The following is a 17349-nucleotide window of genomic DNA, read 5'->3' on the forward strand; positions in this document are numbered from 1 at the left end:
ATCCACTCATCACAGGGGGAGGAATAACCAGCAGAGACCCTGCCTGCCTTCTTCTGCTTGCAGCCAGCTGGGATTGACTTGGAGCAGTTGTGGAGCTGCTGGTACTGAGAGCTGTTAGGCATCATTTGCTTTGCTACCCTGGACCTGCTAGAGCTATGCATCCGGACTTCAGGAGCTGGGTACTAGCCACTGTCACCTTGTTGGTGGTCTTCCTCATCTTGGCAGATATCTCAGAGCTGGAGGAGGAAATCGGGTAAGTACAAGTCTACCCCCTACATCAAGCAGCAGGGATCTCCTGGTGATCTAGTTTCTTTGTCTTCTTAGTTCAGCTTGGCTCTTGCTTAACTCTTTCTATGCTAGACTAGTAGTTAACCCCATCTTGGCTGCTGTTCTGGAAACCTATAGCACAAGCTGTATTGTGTAGCCTATCATGCAATTGCTGTTCCATTGTCCATAGGTGTACTGACACACATCACTGATGGCTTCATCAGATTTCTATTCACTTATGTTTTCAGTGGTCATTTAAAGATAGAGGATGCAAAGCATCACCTGGGAGTGAGATGAAGCTGCTCTAGGCAACTGCCTCTAAGACTGAAGCAACATATTGTTGAAGAATTGTGCTTAATGCAGGACCATACCTTGGAGACAAGGCAGAGCTCCTAATGCCAAACACTAGATGCTGGGAAAACAATAGTTCTGATGCAAAGCTGTGCTTATATCACATCACAAGCCTCCTGGATGCACAAACCAAGCCCCTCTGATGAGATGCACACACATGTATGAGAGGGAGCTAGTCATACAAGAGTATCAAGGAGACCACTTCATGTATTATAGTCTTGTCTCCATGTGCTTTTGAGTAGAATATGACTTCCTATCCACTTTCCCCACCCATTGCCTCATAGTGATGTTTGAACTTTACAATTGAATGATTCCTTATTCTGTTGATATGCTCATTGCCATCATTGATGCACCAGGGAATTTGGGGAAGATGTGGATGATGACAGTTCTGAAGTGTAGGACTGTGCAGTGTGGGGTGTGGTGAGTTGTGCCCATGGCTGGCATTATACATGTCTGAAAGGATACTGGACAGCAGCGAGGATGAGCTAAGCTTTTCCTGGTATCTCCTGGGTGTGTTGAGTGTCTTCATTCTCTGCTGTCCTCATGCCCTGTGTTCACTGATGTCATCTTAATGATAAGGCACTGGGGCCATAGTCCTGTTATAACTGACCATAAAAGCATGTAAATGTTGAAGCTCAATATAGCAACTAGCCAACACTGTTACATAAAGCTTCTTGTTCATATTAAAACTACTCAAGGGAGCAGAGTTGAAATAGTTATTATAATATGAAACGAACAAGGGAGAAGTACATTTGAATATATTCTTCTACTGTATTTCTCATACTTATTTATTTATTAGGATGGAAATGAACAGAGACTTTATGTAGCAAGACTTTCCAAGTGGAAGTCTCCCTCATGAGTCCAAGGGAGTGTACTGTGTTGCATGCAACTCAAAGTATTCCTCTGCTTTGTTACAAGGAGCCTCCATGTAGTCTTACTTTCCACTATAGTGTATGGACCATTGGCACATCCAAATGCATAACAAGGAATCAACATGTCATCCTGTCCATTGTTGCTGCTTAGATTTTATACTAAATTGTTTCTAGTAATTGGTGAGATATGGAGGAACTCCTCTGGACCGTGGATAATGGTTTATTTTTTATCTCTATGTATCTTCAAGGGCTTTTGTTCCACTGGATGCTTTTTTGGTAACTCTTGGATGGGTTAAAGGGATGTAGAAATTGGACGTGTTGCTTGACATTTATAGCACTGAAAAGTGCAGCTTTCAAACACCATTTTATGTCTGAATTTTGCTTTTTCGCCTTCCCAAACAGCCTTTGTTCCATATTTATGACTGAGACCTTTTTGGTAGGTATTTACTTCTGTGACAGCTGGAAGCAGCATTAAATATTGTCCACATCTATATAGAACTCGATTTATCTCAAAATAACTCTGTATCTTTCTGGGAATGTACAGAGCTTTTGCTTGGCAGCCTGACAGTAAAAAAAAAAAACTCAACTAGTTGAGAAGACTCTGTAAATTTCATTTCTAGATGTAGCATTTTTTTATTCCTTTTACAAGTCCTTCTCCTATAGGCTTCACAATTTTTTGATCCATGAATAAAATGCCAGAATTACTTCTAAAACGGGATTCAATTGTGTAGCAAGTCTAAACTTTTTGGGGGTTTTTGAAAACAAATCTGCCAGAAATGATACAGTTGCTTATAGTTGGCATCCGATTGACTGGTTTTTTTTTATTTTTTTTAAAGAGAAAGTAAATGTATTTTATTTTCTTATCCAAATACATACTGTGATAATGTTGCCAAGGTATACCCTTATGTTGATACATCAACCACCTATTTACATTATTTAACTTAATATATACTTTTGTGTAGTCTTCAGCTGTTTAGAAAAGGTCTGCAGCCCCCATTTCGCAATTCCGTCCAAAATAAATATCCAGACATAAATCTGCCAGACATGCTGTATGTCGAAGGAGAAGTTATTGGCATATGTCTATGGATATGCAGGTGCTTCTTGATGCCTTCTTTTTGGTTTCCATCTGTATACTACCAACTGGATGTAGGTCTGGTAAACTGAGCACATTTCTATGCCTAATAGGATTTCAGGAATGGCTGCAATGATGTTACTCATCATCTAATACCAATATATGATACAAAATAAATCTGAAACAAATGGCTAGCATCTAAAAAGACTATTTCAAGAGTGAAAACTATAGTCCCGGGTCGTTTCGATTTTATGAGTGATGCCATTTTATAATCCATTCATTGCACACCAGTCAACGTGTGCTGATCATTTCTTTTCCAGATGCTCCAGCAAACACATTCAACATGGCTCATTGTTTCTGATATCCACCTCCAATGAATGCAAATAGTTCGAAGAGCTGGGATTTCAAATTTTTCTATGTTGCTCACAGTTCTAAATTGCTGCTTTATAAATGCCAAGCTTTATTTTTAGAATCTGTCTGCAATTATGCTATAAGTGGCCAGAAAAACCTTGAGCCCACAATGATTCAGTTATTGGATCCAGTGAAGCGGTTTCTACTTATTTTTTATAATGGCTCTATTGGGTTGTAGAAGCTTTTCTGCTCCATGCTGAAGAGTTAGTGGTGTGATGCCCCAAATCACCTAGAAAGTATTACAAGGCCTAATGCGCACCACACGGCCATGTGCCTGAAGCCTGTATGGAGGCACATGGAATCTCTGTAGAAGTGGTAATCCTTGTAAGCATTCTGTATAGGAGGGTATCTTTAGGGGGCGCATAGGTAGCAGTCCTAGGGCCTAGTAACTGGGGGGACCCAAATGCCACATGAGAAGACACCTGTTCCATTGTACTGTATGTTGTAGATGCGGGAGCCCTGTTAATCATTTAGCATTAGAGCCCAGAAGCCATAAAAGGAAACTGTCACCAGTGACCTCCGTTTCCAATTGTTTGTCCATACGTAGCTGCAATTGTTTTTCTTTTGTTGCTCAACAGCTCTGTTCCCGAGTTATATTTTTTCTTAATATGCAAATGTGGTCTTTGGTACAATGAGGGCGTCACTATTGCTCTTGTTGCACCCAAGCCCCACTCCTTTCTATGGCAGCCCTTCCTTGCCAACTTTGATTGACAGGGCCTGGCAGTGGCAAAGCAGCCAAAGAGCAACTGGCCACAGAAATGAGCAGAGCTTGGATGCAGCAAGACCAATGTTGATGCCCTCCAGAACCCCATTAGACTTCTCTAGATCCCCAGTCAGACCCTTCAGACCCCCAATCGGACCCTTAAGACCCCCAATCAGACCCTTTAAACCCCCAATCAGAACCTTTAGACCCCCAATCAGACCCTTCAGACCTCCAATCAGACCCTTTAGGCTCCTAATCAGACCCTTCAGACCCCTAATCAGACCCCCAATCACACCCTTTAGACCCCCAATCAGACCCTTTAGACCTCCAATAAGATTCTTCAGACCCCTAATCAGACCCCTAATCAGACTCTTCAGACCCTCAATCAGACCCTTCAGACCCCCATATCAGACCTCAGATCAGACTATAAAATAAATAAACAAACTTACCGCTCCTCTTCTGGTCAGGCAGTCTCCTGGACTCTCATCTTTTCTCAGGTCCCGTGCTGCAGTCACCTGACCTCCTGCAGCATCAGGTCAGAGTGCGCTATATACATCCTGACGCTGCAGGCGGCCAGGACACAGCAGCGTGGGCCCCGGTAAGAGCGAGCAGGAGGAGGGTAAGTACTGTACAGCGCTCACAGCGCTTCTCTTCCCCTGCTCCTGCAGACTAGTGAGAGCTTTCGTTATGGAAGCGCGCCCTAGTATTCCCTTTATAAGATGCAGTGCATCCTATAAAGAGAAATATTCAGCACCACTGGCAAGGGGGGCCCTCTGCCTCTCTGTGCCCCTGTGGACAGAGAAGTCTTCTCAATGTATAGATACATCACTTCTATCATCACAGTGAAAGTGTTGTAGACAGCTGGACTCAGGAAACCAAATGCTTCTTTAAACTCAGGACTGTGTATTTCAACCTGCATTGAATTTTATGTTAGCTATCTGAGGAGCAGAATCTGAAGCGGTTCTCTGCGAGTACATAAAACAGACTTAATAGAGCATAAAATGTGTTCTAATTTACTAACAAACTCTAGGGGACCAGTGCTGCTAGAGGGAGGGGTATTACTTCTCACCCAAAGACATGGGCTATATCCATAGGGATCTGTAGTTATTCCATCCATATGGATGTGACGTAAACTAACACTGCCCCTATGCAGACATGTTCCCTGAGATCATCACTCTGGGAACAGACTATAGCACTGAATGGATTAGGAAACTAGAGCATGTGTTGCGTTCTATTGTTTACAAAGTTCTTGCTTCCAAAGAAGTGCTGTGAATGTTGTATCAGCACGCAGGTAACCATATATTTTGGCTTCACAACGATCTTGGCCGTAACACATGTCTATGCCTTGTGTAGTACTGCATCCACTGAAGTGAATGGGTGTGCAGTGCAAATCTCAAGTTACCACTACCTTATTCACACTTTAGGCAAGTGACAAAAGAAGCAGTCCTAATCAAACAAAAAGTCACCTTGCTGTGTTGGTGGTAATTCACACCATGCGGCAAATTTGACCATAGCAGCACCAACCTGTTTTCACACCAAACAGGTAGCAAGCCTTCATCCAGACACAAGTCTCCCAGATCCCAACACAGAGTCATGGCTTCTGAGCCCAGCTGCCTATTTAGGCTCCATTCACACATCCGTGGTGTGTTGCGGACCCGCAAATTGCGGATCCGCAACACACCCGGCCGGAACCCCTATAGAAATGCCTATTCTTGTCCGCAAGCTGCGGACAAGAATAGGACATGTTCTATCTTTTGCGGAGCTGCGGACAAATGCGGACCCATTTGCGGACGTGTGAATGGAGCCTTAAAGGGAACCTGTCACCGGGATTTTGTGTATAGAGCTAAGGACATAGGTTGCTAGATGGCCGCTAGCACATCCGCAAAACCCAGTCCCTATAACTCTGTGTGCTTTTATTGTGTAAAAAAAAAACGATTTGATACATATGCAAATTAACCTGAGATGAGCCCTGTCCCTGAGATGAGTCCAGCGTGAAGGAGCCCAGCACCGCCCCGCATCCTCAGAATCTCCTCCTTGCTCCCCGACATCAGAAAGCTTGAGCGCCGTAATCTCGCAATGCGCGAGCTAGCGCATGCGCAGTGTCATCATAGTGTTCCTTCCCTGTGCTGGCATCAGCCTCAGGGAAGGAACTGCGCATGCACTAGCTCGCGTATCGCGAGATTACGGCGCTCTAGCTTTCTGACATCGGCGAGCAAGGAGGAGATTCAGAGGATGCGGGGCGGTGCTGGGCTCCTTCACGCTGGACTCATCTCCGGGACAGGACTCATCTCAGGTTAATTTGCATATGTATCAAATATTTTTTTTTACACAATAAAAGCACACAGAGCTATGGGAAATGCGTATTGCGGATGTGCTAGCGGCCATCTAGCTACCCATTTCCTCAGCTCTATACACAAAATCCTGGTGACAGGTTCCCGTTAAGGACAGCTAGGTGCTGGCAAAACCCGGACCGGCACTTAAAATCCGGTCCGGTATTTGACCTCACCTGGCTGTAAATCAGCAGCAGATGCTGGGAGGAAAATACCTGTTTTCCCAGACAAAACCTCTCACTGTGTCACAGTATACATATTTTTTGACATAGGAAATTTAGATTGGACCTATATGAATATATTATAGTTACTATATTTATATGACATATATAATTTATAATCTGTGTAGTACTTTAAGAAATATGTTGCTTTTATATAATTTACTAGAACTAAATAAATAATTAGCTTTTTTCCTGCATTTCCCAGTTTGGGTAACGCTCCAGAGATGCTAACCTTTAACCATTCGTACACTCTATGAACATGGCCCACGGCCGTGCACATGGTACAGTACATTAAGAGTACACTTGAAGTACTGTGCTGGAAATGTCCAGAGATCTCAGTCTGAAACTTCAGCCTTTACCATTACAAAAAAGTAAAAGCTCTAGAGACGTTAAATGGAAAAATTCCGGTAATTTGAAGTTATCTCCCATCTAAAGGATAAGGGATAACTGTTAAATTGGTGGGTCCTACTGGTTTAAATCCCACTGATCATAAAAATGGGGACCCCATACACCACAGCACCCCCTGAAATGAGAGGAGCAGCAGGTTGAGCATGCACTCTGCCACTTAGTGTATCTCTATGGGATCTGCCAGAAATATCTCCAGCAGTCTTAATGGAGCAGCAGTGTGCTTGCTAGATCTGCTGGTCCACTGGGGGGCTCTGCGGTTTACAAGGCCCGGGTTCTCATGGTCGGGGTCCCAGCTATAGGAACCCCACTGGTCTAATAGTTATCCCCTATCCTGTGGGTAGGGGATACCTTCAGATTTTCAGAATAACCCTTTAATTTTTTTATGAATTTCTCCACAGTGAGATATTCATTTTAATTCATTATCTCCTGCTCCCTACCCTAGAAAGTTATTTCCTAGACATGGAATGCTTAAGGCTATGCACAGTTGTTCGAGTCCATATTTTTATATCTCAGTAGTGTTTATTACATTATTTGGCATGTAATCCAAGAGTGTTGAAAAAGATTTGCTAATCTGTAAGCGACGGCAGTGTAAGCAGCTGTGGTTAGGCGGCTGTCATGAGATTGCTGCTCAGGAAATAAAGTAGTAACATTGTTCTTACTCTAGACTACATTATATTAGGTAAAAGATTATTTTAAATTATGCTTTAGACATAATAGAGACATTCCGTGTTTCTAAGGCACACTCAGTGCAGTGTTTTTACAATATGCCCAAAATGTTAAAATACCTTCTATTCAGATTGGATAATCCAATCATGTATATTTCTATTACCTTTTTTCATTCTTATACAAAATGCATCTTTCCTCTTTGAAAGGCTGCGAGTCAGCATGAGGGAATTTTAACCCATGGTTCCCTTTTCTCTCCCATTGTATTTGGCATGTATGTAGGGAAAAAAGTACTTTCTTAAAGAAAAACTTTAGGCAAAATTAATACACAGTGGTTCAACATTTTGGGAGTGGTTCAACATTTTGGCTCAACTTACCGTATGTGTATGTTGGTGGATCTTAAAGGGACTTCAGAATCCTGAGATTGATGAACAGGGGCGGACTGACCATAGACCCTACAGGGAAATTTCCTGGTGGGCCAATGCCCAGAGGGCCACCTAAACCCTCCTCTTGGCCAAAAGCCAGGTAACATAAAGATCTGATGCTGCACTCTCGTATTTAGTTCTGCTGAGGTAGTATTTTATGCTGCACTGTGGTATCTGGGGCCACTTTTAGTTTGTTTTTCCAGGGCCACTTTAAGTTCCCAGTCCGCCCCCGTTGATGACCTACCCTCATAATAGAAAAAGTGGAGGGCCACAGCAGCATATCCAATCGATTTTAATCGATCACCGCATAACACAGCATAAAAACAGCAGCAACGTTTCGGCTAGGAATAGCCTTTGTCAAGCAAAGGCTATTCCTAGCCAAAACGTTGCTGCTGTTTTTATGCTGTGTTATGCGGTGATCGATTGAAATAAAGAAGGATTTTGGAAATGCTGCTGTGGCCCTCCACTTTTTCTACATACCTTGGATTGCTTTGGATCTGTGATCTCCTGCCCAGCTGCTGCATGACTTCCATTATCGTTCTACACTAGCCGCTTGCTGTGCTGCTCCTGCACACCTTTCTTTCTGCACTACCCTCATAATAGGTCATTAATATCCGAACCGTGAGGTCCAGACACCCTGCACTCCTGCCGATCAGCTGTTCCTCACAGCTCCGTTCAAAGTATAGTGGTCGTGCAGTTTAACCTCTCGTTCACTTCAGTGGGAGCTGAGCTGCGTAACCCTGGGCTGCCAGTACACTTTGAATGGAGCTGTGTTTCCTGTTTCATTCACAGTGATAATTCCAGCGCTGGAGGCAGCAAGGAACAGCTGATTGGTGGGGGTGGGTGTTTGACCTTCACTGATCAGATATTAATGACCTATCCTAGGGTAGATCATTACTATCACTAGCCTGGAAAAACCCCATTTTATCCACACTTGCTATTGGACATAACATTGCTCCCTTTTCCACTAAGCCACCCCACCTTTTGAGTCAAAAAGTCTCTAAAACAATTAGTAAGTGTAATGCAAAGCATGCTATGTATGCCAGCTTTTGTGCTCCTCATATATCACAGTAAAGTCTGATGCTCCCTGGATCTAGGGCAGAGATAGGAGGGCACACCCTTTCTTCCCTCGGGACATACCCTCATGTTACGGCTCCCGCCTGATGGTAGTTTGGGATGCCCTTGCTGGTATGAGTTTGGTACGAGTGCAAGAGGGGATGTGGCCAGAGAATGGTGCTGGAGTTAGTAACCAGGCCAGTTGTAAACAAGTCTCTCTTTACTAATTTGCAGAATAGGAATTGTAGTACATCCAACAGTATCAAAACACAGTTCCAAACAATTAACTGTGCAAATCTTCGGAGTACTCCGAGAAATCAGAAAACCCACCCAAAACAGGGAGAACATACAAACTCCATGCAGATGTTGTCCTTGGTTGGATTCGAACCTAGGACCCCAGCGCTGCAAGGTGCCAGTGCAGTTTGAAGAGAATGTAGCACTCCTACAAATGTTGTGTTCTTTTCTCTGTTTACCTGCTCGCCGGCAACATTGCAGTGGCGAGCAGTTGTAATTACAACTGCATAATCCCCATTCACTTCAATAGGACGTCTCCGCCCTATTCACTTGAACAGAGAAGAGAATACAACGCTCTTACGAGCATTGCGTTCTCTTCAAACAGCTGATCACCGGGGGTAACTGGTGTCGTGAGTGCTGCATTTATGGCATGTTCCCTTGTCACCTGTCATCTGCCTCTTAATGGACTTATCCCTCTTGACAATCGCAAAAAAAAGCAGTATGTAAAGAGACATAGTAAGGGCTCTAGTGTGTGCCAAAATACTGATTGAGGATGGTGGAAATAAATCCTACTTTAATTGCATGGGAAAAATGAGTAAATCACATGATTATTAATGAGAAGTGGATCTATTTATAACAAGGGTGTAGTAAAATTTTGTATGCTTCTTGGAATACATAGTCAGGGAAGCTGCGAGATGGCGAGTCTCTTTGTTTCCTATGGTGATGTTTTAGATCTTTTTTTTCGGCTCCTTTCCCTCCCCCTCCCTACATTGGGGTGGTATGTGGGTGGGGGAGGTGGGCTATTGGTTTTGTTTTTTCTTTGAGTGACTGTGTTGTGTGTGTGTAGTAAATAGATTTTGTAATACAAGAAAATAAATTATCTAAAAAAATCATAGTTTTTCTTAAAATCTTTCTGAATTTACCCTTTCAGTCGTAACAGAGCTATGTAAATGTAAGTGATTACTAAGTGATAAGCTTCCATTTAACACATGTATTGATGTGCTCACCTCTGGCTGTGGACAAATACACAATGCCAACCAGACCTCAAATCAATGGTATTAATGGTTAATCACAGGTATCATTGGGGAATTGAATGACATTAGTGAGATTCCACCAGCAAGAGGGGAAGTTTAACCTGCAATTGTCTGAAATAAATAGTAATGATGGAAGATAATCGATCCCTTTTAGCAAGCAACAGTTCTGTTTGTTGGTCTTGCTGGTGACAGTGCCCAGGGGAGAATCTGAAAGATCCATTCTTCCAATTGTAGCAATCTGCTGGAGGAGGGACAATGCAAACGCCTTGATCACAGTACAAATCTATAAATGTTATCAGTCATTTATTCAGTACGACTTGAGCATTAACTAGCAAAACCCTACTAAATATTAATATAAAACTGCTCTATACCATACATAAATAAATGCAAACAAAAGCGTTAAAGGGTTACCAATGACCTTTCCTTAGGTTAAGTGACAAATAATAAATTGGTGGTGGTCCAACTCCCGGAATCCCCATTGTATAGCGCCTGTGCTTGGTATAACAGTTGAATATCATTAGCTTTAACCTGCAGAAAGGCCATGTGACAGATGGATGTGACATTGCAGAGGAAGGGGCAGTAACGCCAGATACTGGTGACCTATCCTTAGAATAGGCATTTAATATTTAAGCAATAAAATGGTGAACAAAATATGAACTGGGCAACCCCTTTAAATATAATTAAACATTTTTCGCCCTTTCGCACTTGAAGTGACACCACTTATGTACAACTAAGATCCTTTCAATCAAAATCTTTTCATATGAACTTTGCAAACTACGCACCATTGTTGGGGGGTGAATATGACATTAGTTTGTCTGTGTATCTGTGTGTCTTTCTCTTTGCCTTCCTGCTCTTGCTGGCCAGCAAACCCCTCTCTGTCTCTCCATTATTACTTCTGCAGACAGATTAGGGCATTATTCACACTATCCCCCAACATAATCACCTTGCCTGCATTAGAAGGTGTGAGAAGCATGCAGATGGTTAACCCAGATGAGGCAGAAGCTTCAAACTGATTTTATATCTTTTGTTTCTCTGGCACAACTTGCCTATTTCATGATATTCATGTGAAGTGGATTGTAAGCCCATCTGTAATGAGATAATTACGTTGCATTTATAACATTTATGTTTTAGAAATTTAGAGTGTGTGTCCCTTTAAGACTATGTGATCCTGGGTCTTGGGTACTTAAAGGGCCAACTGCTGCGTCCTCTCTACTTTTGAATGAAAGGGCCGGGCAGTGAAAACATCATCACACCTGGCCCTGCCAATCAAAGTACAGAGGGTGTGGCAGCTGCAGAGAGAGCGGAGCCTCTAGGTGTAATGGCAATGCTCCCGTTACTTCAACATCAGACCAACACAGATGTCTTCAGCTGCCAAGTGCACATGTAACAGTTCAGCCAGTGTCATACAAATCTGCTGACAGATGCCCTTTAAAGGCAAATGTGGAATGTGCTAGGGTTCCATCCTTCGTTCAGAGATGGAGCAGGACACTAGGGGAGCTACCTGCTATCAAGGTAGTTGAAAATACCTCTACTACCTCTGAGGATTGTATATTTTACTTTTATTTTGTTTTTTTCTGTTTTATTTTTGCTTAAAATAGTTAAGACCTTTTATACTGGCATGTATACCCACATCTCAACAACCATTAAACTGCAATATTGGCAGAGCTGCTATCAAGGCAGTACAGGAAGTACTTTACTCAGAGGCCAATGATTGCAAGCAAGGGCCGCCACACCTTATTTTTTAAAATAGTTTTACAGGCCATATTAATTCCTCTATATTCTTGTCAGGCACCCACAAAAATATATTGTATGTGTCGTAAAGAATCCATAAACTTCACATCCCCCTTCCATTCACTCCCACGGTGACCCACAAAGTCTCTAAAATCTTTACATGAGAGGGGGATAACATAATTTGTTTACTGCATAATGATCAAATTATTATGATCAAGGTATGTTCCACTCCTCCTTTAAAAGAGCCCTCAGGTGCCCACCAATGCACATCATGGACTACGAAATTGAGGATAGGATGGAGCCCAGGGGTCTGTGTAGTGACTCAATTAATTTTGATTAGTGTCCCCTTTTGAAGCCAGTGTACAAGCTACGTATTCCTTCAGCCAGTAAAAGGAACCTATCATCATAGTTTGTCATATAGTCATCTGGGTGTCTTCTTACACAAGTCCATCCATCTTATTGCTCAAAGTCATCCTGGTGTATCTAAAAACGTTCATATCCTCTTTCTCTTATCCACTGTTCAATATACCGTGAATGTCAGGAGAGGAGATGGGAAAGAGGATTTACTGGAAATGTATAAGATTTCAGATGCACTGGGAAGACTTGGATTCCTAGATTGCTCTACTGTATTTTGACCATCAAATATTACAGCAACCCGAAGAATTGTTGATATAAATCTATGCTATCTATCTAATTCCTCTTCTGCCTGGAAACTCTAAGGAGGAGGAACCAGTAAGGCCCCATAACAAATGGTCATTTTATGCATCTTTATCACAATAAACCTGGAACTAGCCCCTTCAATACCATGCAATTTTTCCATTTTTGCATTTTCATTTTTCACTCCCTGCCTTCTCAGAGCTGTAACTTCTTTTTTACTTTTCTGTTCACCTAGACTTATGAGGGCTTGTTTTTTTGTGGGGCAAATTGTCCTTTCGTATGGCGTCATTAAATATTGCAGAAAGCTGGAAAAAAAATCCAAATGGGGTGGAACTGGACAAAAAGCACAAGTCCGCAATAGTTTTTATAGGTTTAGGTTTATGTTGTTCCCTATGCAGTAAAATTGACCTGTTATCTTCATTCTCAAAGGTCACTACGATTACAGCGCTACCGCATTGCAGAGCTATTCAATATGAAACCAGTTTTGTCTTCTAGTGTAGCTACGCCAAGGAAATATCTCTAGAAATAAAGATGTTCTTAGCTCTTCAGGACCCTGTATCCTCCACAGAACAAGGAATAGCTGAACTGGTGGTTAAATCAATCTGGTCTGTTTGCAAAAAATATTTTGTTGTATTAGAAACATTAGAGTTTTTATGATTTATATATGTACGGGACATAATTTATCCTTAACACCTGTAAGACAGAAAGCCAAGGTCTGCTGTGTCCAGGAGTGGGATGTAAGAGGAAGCAGTGAGACAAGATGATCCATTTTGAGTGCTTAGTGTTTAGAAGGCTCTCTAGTAATACAGTATCTCAGTGGTTTAACGGATAATCCCTGTCAATCAGGTTAATTTGTTAAAACCTCAAATGGCTTTGTTGGTTTCTTTGGCAGTATAATGCTGTCAGTGTTATTGAGAGATTATGGATGAAAACAGCTGCTTGGATGCCTGTAATATACATAGAATCACTTCTTATTGTGGTATGTAGTGTGCACTTTGTAGATGAAGGGTTAAAGTTAGTATAAAACTCAAGTCAGCTCTGTAATGCAAGGGTGCATTTGAAAATCAATGCATGTCTCTTTGGCTTAATGATCTTTCCTTTTGAAATGGAAATCTGGAAAGTCTGAATCAATGGAGTTAAAGTAAATAGGTCAACTTTTAGAATGCCCTCTCATAATCAGCGCAGTTGAGCTCACTTTGCTCATTTGACAGTTATTAAATCTTCCGCTGCTCGAAATTTTATCAAGTATTGAAGACACTGAGAGACATTTACCATCTCCCTTTATCTGGCAAAGAAAAGATGCAAACCTCGTTTTTGCAACTTTTTAAACATCACTGAGACTAGGTATGGGTATGCCCATTCAATAGCTGTCTCTCCCGATCACCCAATAAATATACACATTTGGCTCGGCCGAAGGTTTATGCATATTCTCTGAGGAGAGCGGAGAATGATGCTGCTAGACACTTCTGGTGTCGACTTGTCTTCCAGGAGAACAAAAGGATCAGGTGAGAATATTCACTTCTCCCAGTCCTCCTCTCACCAGAGATCTGTTGGGGGGAGTCAAGAGCTCCCCATGGCCATTAATGCTACTACTTTCACACTGGCATTTTGGCTTTCCGTTTGTGAGATCCATCATGGGCTCTCACAAGCGGTCCAAAATGGATCAGTTTTGCCCTAATGCATTCTGAATGTAGAAGGATCCACTCAGAATGCATCAGTTTGCCTCCGAGGTGGACACCAAAACGCTGATGGATCCGTCTTGGCTATGTTACAGATAATACAAACGGATCCGTTGATGACGGATCCACCCAAAACGCGAGTGTGAAAGTAGCCTAAAGTGTCAGGTGAACCCACTGTTCTCTGCGGCTTCTGTGGACAGTACACTAATGTTTAAGGGGGCCTTAAATTTAGTTACAAGTGGCATTTCTACTCTGCCCTTGCCCCTTTCTTAGAAGGGGGCATAGTGATGGCGCAGATGTGACAGGGCCAGAGACTTTTTTCTAGCGTAAACGAAGACTGAAATATACATCAGTTATGAGCTGCCGCAGATTTCAGTTTAGGCGGACAGATTGGATGTGCCAAATTTACAGTGAGGCCTGCATCTCGCCATAAATGAAGCGCATCCTCTGGCAGTGCAGGGATTATCAAGATCAGCATATCACATGCCAGTATTGATGAATCTCCCCCATAATATTATTGGGGCGCACATATAACTGTTGTGATCATGCACCAAAGATGTGGATGTTCCCTCAGGCACTGCCTAGTCTAAGTTATAGATCATATGTAAACGTGTCACCAATCACCCGAACAACACAAACAAAAAGTGCATCTTTTATGCAGCACCAGATGTCATTGTTTGACAGTAGCACATCTCTCTACATAAACAGGGGACGTGCAGCCAACAAATGAAAACTGTATGGAATGAATAATCATATTAACGATCTTTCATCCCATGATTGCTGCATGTAAAATCCAATCAACATTAAAGGTCCCTAAAGGATCCCATGGTCTTCACCCTTATAGCCTGCCAGGCGGAATAGACTTTACTGAAGGAGGGCAACTCAGTGGCTCAGTGGTTATCAATGGTGCCTTGCAGCACTGGGGTCCTGAGTTTAAATTTGATCAGGAACTGCATGGAGTTTGTATGTTCTCCCTGTGTTTTTTGTCAAATTAGTATCCTATGAAATTGACCCTATTGTGTGTTGGGTTTGTGTACCGATGTGGCATCCACTGATTTCCCGCAGAGTTGCCCTAGCCACACTACTATACCTGTGCTTTGAGAGCAGTGAGAAAATGTTTGACATTGTCCCCAGTATAGTCACAGATTGGTAGCAGTAGTCATGAAGTGAGCCAAGGGTCAGAACCAGGAGTAGAACAAGAGATACCAGCCAAACAATCCCATGGTAATGTCATGGTGTTATTGTTATTATCCCTAAATATGGAATCTAACCATGTTGTCTGTAATGCTCCAAATCTTAAATGTAGTCTAGGGGTAAAATAATGAGAAGGCATAATGATGGTATGTGAGTCTTTTTCCACCTCTGTCCCCTGCCAAATGCCAGAAGACTCTATTTATTAGTGCAAAACCTGGATGTGACCCATACAACCTAGAAATACAAATAAGCCAATAGCAATGTAACATGTGGTTTAGCAAAGTGTGACGTATAGATCCTGATAGTATACAGTTGCAAGAAAAAGTATGTGAACCCTTTGGAATTATATGGATTTCTGCACAAATTGGTCATAAAATGTGATCTGATCTTCATCTAAGTCACAGCAATAGACAATCACAGTCTGCTTAAACTAATAACACACAAAGAATTAAATGTTACCATGTTTTTATTGAACACACCATGTAAACATTCACAGTGCAGGTGGAAAAAGTATGTGAACCCTTAGACTAATGACATCTCCAAGAGCTAATTGGAGTGAGGTGTCAGTCAAATGGAGTCAAATCAATGAGATGAGATTGGAGGTGTTGGTTACAGCTGCCCTGCCCTATAAAAAACACACACCAGTTCTGGGTTTGCTTTTCACAAGAAGCATTGCCTGATGTGAATGATGCCTCACACAAAAGAGCTCTCAGAAGACCTACGATTAAGAATTGTTGACTTGCATAAAGTTGGAAAGGGTTATGAAAATATCTCCAAAAGCCTTGCTGTTCATCAGTCCACGGTAAGACAAATTGTCCATAAATGGAGAAAGTTCAGCACTGCCGCTACTCTCCCTAGGAGTGGCTGTCCTGTATAGATGACTGCAAGAGCACAGCGCAGACTGCTCAATGAGGTGAAGAAGAATCATACAGTGTCAGCTAAAGACTTACAAAAGTCTCTGGCATATGCTAACATCCCTGTTAGTGAATCTACGATTCGTAAAACACTAAACAAGAATGGATTTCATGGGAGGATAACACAGAGGAAGCCACTGCTGTCCAAAAAAACTATTGCTGCACGTTTACAGTTTGCACAAGATCACCTGGATGTTCCACAGCAGTACTGGCAAAATATTCTATGGACAGATGAAACCAAAGTTGAGTTGTTTGGAAGAAACACACAGCACTATGTGTGGAGAAAAAGAGGCACAGCACACCAACATCAAAACCTCATCCCAACTGTGAAGTATGGTGATAGGGGCATCATGGTTCGGGGCTGCTTTGCTGCGTCAGGGCCTGGACGGATTGCTATCATCGAAGGAAAAATGAATTCCCAAGTTTATCAAGACATTTTGCAGGAGAACTTAAGGCCATCTGTCCACCAGCTGAAGCTCAACAGAAGATGGGTGTTGCAACAGGACAACGACCGAAAGCATAGAAGTAAATCAACAACAGAATGGCTTAAACAGAAGAAAATACGCCTTCTGGAGTGGCCCAGTCAGAGTCCTGACCTCAACCCGATTGAGATGCTGTGGCATGACCTCAAGAAAGCGATTCACACCAGACGTCCCAAGAATATTGCTGAACTGAAAGATTTCTTTAAAGAGGAATGGTCAAGAATTACTCCTGACCGTTGTGCACGTCTGATCTGCAACTACAGGACATGTTTGGTTGAAGTTATTGCTGCCAAAAGAGGTTCAACCAGTTATTAAATCCAACGGTTCACATACTTTTTCCACCTGCACTGTGAATGTTTACATGGTGTGTTCAATAAAAATATGGTAACATTTAATTCTTTGTGTGTTATTAGTTTAAGCAGACTGTGATTGTCTATTGTTGTGACTTAGATGAAGCTCGGATCACATTTTATGACCAATTTGTGCAGAAATCCATATCATTCCAAAGGGTTCACATACTTTTTCTTGAAACTGTACATCTGGACACGATTAGGATACTACATTGCCATCTAGCTTTTATATGTATTGTATATTCAAGATTTAATCATGCTACAAATAATCCTACCATATCAGTAAGAGTATCTT

The 17349-nt window shown here is 42.1% G+C and overlaps 1 protein-coding gene across 1 annotated transcript in view; it reads left to right on the top strand.

The window, feature by feature from the left end:
• Positions 1 to 83: 83 nt before the first annotated feature.
• ST8SIA2 (ST8 alpha-N-acetyl-neuraminide alpha-2,8-sialyltransferase 2) overlaps positions 84 to 17349 on the top strand; it is a 403496-nt gene continuing 386230 nt past the window's right edge. Inside the window, exon 1 of the mRNA XM_040414197.1 lies at positions 84 to 253. Within this exon, the coding sequence (XP_040270131.1) occupies positions 156 to 253 (98 nt within the window). The 5' untranslated portion in view covers positions 84 to 155. The remainder of the gene's footprint in view (positions 254 to 17349) is intronic.

Source organism: Bufo bufo, chromosome 1 (genome assembly GCF_905171765.1).
Source record: "Bufo bufo chromosome 1, aBufBuf1.1, whole genome shotgun sequence".
NCBI classification, from domain to species: Eukaryota; Metazoa; Chordata; class Amphibia; order Anura; family Bufonidae; genus Bufo; species Bufo bufo.